At 44.1% G+C, this 7,272-nt stretch overlaps 1 protein-coding gene across 2 annotated transcripts in view; it reads left to right on the forward strand.

Moving 5' to 3' along the window:
- The first annotated feature begins 2,334 nt into the window (after nucleotides 1–2,334).
- Mrpl42 (mitochondrial ribosomal protein L42) overlaps nucleotides 2,335–7,272 on the forward strand; it is an 18,582-nt gene continuing 13,644 nt past the window's right edge. The window contains exons 1-2 of one of the 2 annotated variants that reach the window (XM_013019792.1): nucleotides 2,335–2,405; nucleotides 5,136–5,294. In XM_013019792.1, the coding sequence (XP_012875246.1) occupies nucleotides 5,228–5,294 (67 nt within the window). In that variant the 5' untranslated portion in view covers nucleotides 2,335–2,405; nucleotides 5,136–5,227. Of the gene's footprint in view, nucleotides 2,406–5,132; nucleotides 5,295–7,272 lie in introns of both variants that reach the window. The other variant, XM_013019786.1, reaches the window with a different exon arrangement.

Raw genomic sequence — 7,272 nt, forward strand, 5'->3', positions numbered from 1 at the left:
ACTCTACCATTTGAGCCACAGTGCCACTTCTGCCTTTTTTCGTTTTGCTTATGTGGTACTGGGGAATCGAACCCAGGGCCTCAGGCATGCAAGATAAGCGCTCTACCACTGAACCACCTTCCCAGCCCCTGTTATTACATTTCTTGATTATAGCCATTCTAACTGGGGTGAGGAGGAATCTCAATTTTTTAGTTTTTTTTTTTGTCCGTCGTGGGGCCTGAACTCTGGGCCTGGGCACTGTCCCTCAGCTCTTCAGCCTTAGACTAGCACTCTATCACTTGAGCCTCAGTACCACTTCTGGCTTTTTCAGCTTATGTGGTGCTGAGTAATCAAACCAAGGGCCTCGTGCATGCAAGGCAAGCACTCTACCACTGAGCCACCTTCCCAGCCCCTTCAATGCTGTTTTGATTTGCATTTCTTTTATGGCTAGAGAAGTTGAGCATTTCTTCATGTGTCTATTGGCCATTCTTATTTCCTCTTCAGAGAAGTCTCTCTTTAAGTCTTTAGCCCACTTATTAATCAGGTGGTTGTTTCTTTGAGGATTTGTTGTTGGGGGATTTAATTTTTTGAGTTCTAAGTATATTTTATATTTTATTTATTTATTTTTGGGTCCGGTCATGGGGCTTGAATTTTGCGCCTGAGTGTTGTCCCACAGCTCTTCAGCTCAAGGCTAGCACTCTACTGCTTGAGCCACAGTGCTACTTCAGGTTTTCTAGTGGTTTATTGGAGGTAAGAGTCTCATGGTCTTTCCTGCCTGGGCTGGCTTTGAACCGCGATCCTCAGATCTCAGCTCAGGTATGAGCCTGGCCAGCCATTTTGTTGTTGTTGTTGTGGGGCCTGAACTCGGCCTGGGTGCTGTCCCTAAGCTCTTCAGCTCAAGGCTAGCTCTGTACCACTTGAGCCACAGCACCACTTCCAGCCTTTTCTGCTTATGTGGTACTGAAGAATCGAACCCAGGGCCTCATGCTTGCGAGGCATTGATTTTTGAGGGTTAATTTTGTATCCTGCTATTTTGCCAAAGTTTCTAATCATCTTGAGTAACTTGGGAGTGGAGTTCACAGGGTCTTTAAAGACAAGATCATGTCATCTGCAAAGAGAGTTTTACTTCATCTTTCCCTATTTAGATCCCTGTTATGTTTGCATCTTGTCTTATTGCTCTTACTAGCCATTCTAGTACTAAATTGAAGAGAAGTGGAGAGAGTGGACATCCTTGTCTTGTTCCTAAATTTAGATGAAATGGCTTTAGCTTTTCACCATTAAGTATAATGCTGGCTATAGGTTTGTCACACAAAGCCTTTATTATATTGATGAATGTTCCATGAATTCAGTTTTTCCAGAGCTTTCATCATAAAGGGGTGTTAGATTTTGTCAAATGCTTTCTCTGCATCTATTGAGATAATGTGGTTCTTATCCTTGCTCTTGTTGATGTGATGAATTGTATTAAATGATTTGCGTATATTGAATCAGCTTTGCATCCCTGAAATGAATCCTGTTTGATCGTGATGTATGATTTTTTTGATGAGTTGTTGGCCAAAATTTTGTTAAGACGTTTTGCACCGATGTTCATCAAAGAAATAGGTCTATAGTTCTCTTTCTTTGATGAGTCCCTGCCAGGTTTTGGGATGAAGGTTAGGATGGCTTCGTAAGAGTTTGGTAGTGAACTTTCGCGTGGTGTTATATCTATATCTAGCCCAACCTCCAACCTTCCAACACATCTAAGGATTTACCTCATTTTATATAACCATTTGGATGTTCAGAGGTATCCTTGCCTTAATTTCCTAACACAAGAATTCGTTTCCACTTTTATATGAGGACCTCTTTCCCACCTCCCTCCCCCCAAAAAAAGCCCCCAAACAACTTTTCTGTCAGTCTTCCCCAGCTCATAAATGGCTTGCTCAATCAAGCTACTTAAAGCCATTCCTGGAGTGTGTTCCTCTCATTTTCCACGTCCAATCAATCGGCTTGGAAGATCTTTCCATTTCAAATGTCCAAATCCTAGCAATTGAGGGCTTTTCTAGGATATCTCTTTTCCTGGGAAAATTTAATTCATCCACCAAGAAATAATCTAATATGTCTCTGACTATTTCACATAGGGAATGTGTGTGTGCCAATGTGTGTAAGTAGTACATGTGCTACTTCAAAAAGTACCTTTTTGGTAAGAAATGTGTATGAGTGGATGTAGGCGTGGGGCAGAAATTTTGTTTTCAAGGTACAGAACCTCTGATGAAGTGGAGGCCACGCTGCAGCCGCTGAAAGTGAGGGGGTAAAGCCAAGTCCCGCCTGCTTTCAGTCCCCGAACAGCTTTCCTGCGGAAACTACAATCCCCAGAGTGCTCTGCGAGACGAAAGAGCGGGCGGGGAGGTACCTTGTAGGACCCGGATTGAAGCAAGATGGCGGGTGCCATGGTGAGTAGCTTTTCCAGGTAACCGCGGCTCACTAAGTCTCCGGTTAGGGAGCCTCTAGAAGCTGGGGAGACCCGGAGGGCTTCTCGGCCGAGTGCTGAGCTCTTTCTCTGGCCGTCGTTGCCCGCAGGGGAAGCTGCTGGAGCCTCCCAGCCCCACCCCTCCACTGACGGGTCCCGCGTGCGGCGGGCGCGCTCCCGGTAAGGTCATCCTCGGGCCCCAGCGGGCACCCGGCGGGGTCTTTGACTTCGTGACTCCAGGAACCCCACTGGTTGTTCCTCGCTCCGGCGCTTGCTTTGGCGTTGAAGTCCATGGCAAGGGTCTAAGGTCAGTAGTTTAACTACCAATAGGTGTGCTGGCCTTGGGGAAAGGAACCGTAATGTCCTCCCCACATTCGTGCCACCTATTAAATGTAAGCCGGGGGACGAGGCACAAGCACATCGTGTCACCACTGTGTGCTAGGGGCTTGGAGGTGCAGGGAGTTGAGCCTGAGGCCGAGGGCTGGCTGCGTTGGCGGCTCTGTGCACCCTGAGCCACGCCTCCAACCCTGAACGTTGTTTTCCATCAGTAAAAGGTGTTCCTTCACAGACTTAGTTCTTGAGCCCGTAATGCACTGGGAAGTGGATCGTAAACCTGAAATAACACCACGTGTGAATTTGAGGTTAACAGTGCCAAGTTCAGCCTGCAAAGACAGCCTGTGTCTTTATTTCCTTTCATTAGTATTCATGGAAGGGCACAAGTAGTCATCAAGACAAAGTTAGGACAAGGGCAATGTAGTTATATGTGATTTATTCACAACATCCTTATGGAGATTGTGATTATTCATCCCATTTTACCTTGGAGGAAACAGAGGGTCGTTTAATTATTTGCCCAAAGTTTACAGTTTGTATATGACTGAGGCTCAAGTCCCTGGAAATAATTCCTTTAAGCAAGTTTCTTTTTCTTTTTTCTTTTTTGTCGTGGGGCTTGAACTCTGGGCTTGGGCACTGTCCCTCAGCTCTTCAGCTCAAGGCTAGCGCTCTACCACTTGAGCCACAGCACCCACTTCCGGCTTTTTTCTTTTGGCTTATGTGGTGCTGAGGAATCGAACCCAGGGCCTCAGGCATGCAAGGCAAGCTCTCTACCCTGAGCCACCTTCCCAGCCCCTTGTAAGTTTCTTATGAATCAAAATAAGGACAATTTACATGATTAACATGAAGGAAATGGTAGTAAAATTTAGAATATAAAATGGTAATGTTTATTTTTATTTTGTTTTGTAGACATGATCTCCCTGTGTAACCCAAGCTACCCTTTAACCATACTTTTTCTTTCTTTTTTTTTTTCCCCTGTCAGTGGTGGGCTTGAACTCCGGGCCTGGGCGCTGTCCCTCAGCTCTTCAGCCCAAGGCGAGTGCTCTACCACTTGAGACACAGCACCACATCCTGTTTTCTGGTGATTAATTGAAGATAAGAGTCTTTCAGACTTTCTTTCCTGCCTGGGCTGGCTTTGAACTGTGATCCTCAGATCTCAGCCTCCTGAGTAGCTAGGATTATAGGCATGAGCCACCAGCACCCCACTAGCCATCCTTTTTCTTTAGCCTCCTAAAGAAGTTTATGTTTTCAGAGGAACTGACTAGACCTTGTTTAATATTCCATTTAATCAGGAACATAGTAAGTGATGTAATCAATGTGTCTATGTGTCTTTGTGTGTGCATGCATAAGCTAGTACTGGAGCTGGATCTGGAGCTTGAACTTAGGGCTTCTGGTTCTCACTTAGCTTTTTCTGCTCAAGGCTGGCTCACCACTTGAGCCACACCTGCACTTCTGGCTTTTTTTTTCCCCTGGTGAATTGGAGGTAAGAATCTCTCCAATTTGTCTTTCTAGTCTGTCTTTGAACTGGGATTCTCAAATCTCAGCCTCCTAAGTAGCTACAATTACAGGCATGACCCACTAGTGTTCTGCTGTAATAAGGTATTTTATGTGTTAGCTGGACAGTTATACACACCAGCATTATAAGGTAGAGATGCTCTCATGATTTCTGAGTGACTTTGTAAGAATAACTACATATTTACTGAGTACTCAGAACATAGAAAAAATTACACTGGAGTCTAAAAATATTGCATTTAAGAGAAATAAGTAATGAACATAGTTCTGGGGTTTCTCATCTGACATTTTGATATTACTACTCTGTAGTAACTACAAAGTAGTTTAAAAACCTTGTTTGTGGAGATTGGTTCTAGGGCTTGAACTCAGGGTATAGTAGCTGTACCTGAGCTTATTTATTTATTTATTTTGGTCGGTTGTGGGGCTTGAACTCTGGGCCTGGGCGCTGTCCCTCAGCTCTTCAGCTCAAGGTGAGTGCTCTACCACTTGAGCTACAGCGCCACTTCCAGTTCTCTGGTGGTTTATTGGAGATAGGAGTCTGACGGTCTCTCCTGCCCGGGCTGGCTTTGAACCGCGATCCTCAGATCTCAGCCTCCTGAGTAGCTAGGATTACAGGCTTGCGCCAGCGCCGGCTTTATTTATTTATTTATTTTGGTAGTTAACTGGAGATAAGAGTCCTACTGGGGCTGGCTTCAAAGCTCAATCTTCAGATGTCAGCCTCCTGTATAATTAAAATTGTAGGTGTGAGCCACTGTTGCCCAACAAAAGACTTGTTTTAAATGGCTGATCCTAGGTAGTGACTCCTATCTTGTTCTTGGAATGTTAAGTTTATCATAGTAGCACTGATTTTTTATTTTTTTAATCTCAGCAGGAATGAAAATTAGTGTGCCTAGAAGCAGATTTTAAAGGAAGTTTCTTTTGAAATATCTTTTCTCATCTTGCCTGACAAACTCCTGGTATACCATGGCGGCAGCAGTAAAGTGGGTGATACCAAAGAGAACTATCTTGAAGCATTTACTTCCAGTCCAAAGTAAGTGAGTTTGTGTGTGTGTGTGTGTTTTTAATTAAATGTTTAAAAGAGTTTTCAGACAGGCTCTAGTGACACATGTCTGTGAGATTTGAGGATCAAGATTTGAAGTTAATCCTGGGCAGGAAAGTCTGTGAGACTCATCTCCAATTAACTATCTAAAAAGCCAGAAGTGGAGATGTGGCTCAAGTAGTAGAGTGCTAGCCTTGAGTAGAAAGCTCAGGGACCGCACTCAGCTATGTTCACAAATAAAATAAAATAAGCTAAAAAAAAAAAAAAAAAAAAAGTTTTAAGCTAAGTACAGTGGCATATACATGTAATCTTAGCTACTAAGAGCATCAGATACTTCATCTCAGTTCATAGCAAGCCTGGGTAGACAAATCTTTTTTTTTTTTTTGTCAGTCCTAGGGCTTGAACTCAGGGTCTGGGCACTGTCTATGGGCTTCCTTTTGCTTAAAGTTAGCACTCTACCACTTGAGCCACAGTACCACTTCTGTCCTTTTCTGTTTATGTGCTACTGAGGAATTGAACCCAGAGCTTCATGCCTGCTAGGCAAGCACTCTACCACTAAGCCACATTCCCGGCCAGGCAGACAAATCTTGTGTACTCTTTTCTCCAGTTAACCAGCAGAAAGCTGGAAGTGAAGGCATGGCTCAAGTGGTAGAGTGCCAGCCATTAGCAAAAAATCAGAGTGAATATAAGCCCTAGTACCAACACATACATACACATACACGTTAGAAGTTTTTTCAAATATTATAGAATATAACATTTAATTATTCTGAGTACCTTTTATTTGCAGGGGTGCTTGCAATAATAAAAAGAGGACACAACCTAAATGTCAGTCAAAAGGAGAATGGAAGGCCAGGTGCTGGCAGCCTGTAATCCTAGCTACTCAAGAAGCTAAGGTTCAAAGTCAGTTTGGGTAGGGTAGTGTGTGAGACTTTTATCTCCATTTAACCACCAGAAAACAAGAAATGGGGCTATAGCTCAAAGTGGTAGAGCACTAGCTTTGAGCAAAAGAGCTCGAGGACAGTGCTTAGGTCTCAAGTTCAAGCTTCATGACCATCCAAAAAAATGGGGGGCAGGGGAAGAATGCATAGACCTATGATTTAGGGACAAAATACAGTGAACAAAAATAAAAAGACCTCCCTGAAGTTTGTACCAGTAATTCTGACTACTCAAGAGGCTGAGATCTGAGTATCAAGGTTTAAATACAGTCCAGGCCAGAGAGTCTATGAGACTCTTTTCTCCAATTAACCTCCAGAAATGCTGAAGTGGAACTGTGGTTCAAGTGGTAGAGTGCTAGCCTTGAACAAAAGAGCCCCAGGACTGGTACCAAAGAAAAGAAAAGGGGGGCTGGGAAGGTGGCTCAGTGGTAGAGCACTTGCCTTGCATTCCTGAGGCCCTGGGTTCGATTCCTCAGCACCACATAAGCAAAAAGGAAAAAAGCCAGAAGTGGCGCTGTGGCTCAAGTGGTAGAGTGCTAGCCTTGAGCTGAATTGCTTAGGGTCAGCACCTAGGCCCAGAGTTCAGGCCCCACGACCGGACCCCCCCCCCCAAAAAAAAGGAAAAAAGAAGAGTCTTCCACCTCTATGTGTTCTAGGAGAAACTCATACTTAACTTACACTTAAGTATATAAGCTACCTCAAAAATTTTTCCCTTTTGATTAAAAAAAATGTTCTTCCTTTAACATGAAATGACCTTTTGCAATTATTTTATTTTGTCGGTTGTGGGGCTTGAACTCTGGGCCTGGGCCCTTTTCCTCAGCTCTTTAGCTCAAGGCTAGTGCTCTACCACTTGAGCAACAGCGCCACTTCCAGTTTTCTGGTGGTTAATTGGAGATAGAATCTCACAGACTTTCCTGCCTGGGCTGGCTTTGAGCTGGGATCCTCAGATCTCAGCCTCTTGAGTAGCTAGAATTACAGGAGTTAGCCACCAGCATCCTTTTTTTTGTTGGTTGTGGGGCCTGAACTCTGGGCCT

This window comes from Dipodomys ordii, unplaced genomic scaffold (assembly GCF_000151885.1).
Source record: "Dipodomys ordii isolate 6190 unplaced genomic scaffold, Dord_2.0 Scaffold3, whole genome shotgun sequence".
Classification (NCBI taxonomy): domain Eukaryota; kingdom Metazoa; phylum Chordata; class Mammalia; order Rodentia; family Heteromyidae; genus Dipodomys; species Dipodomys ordii.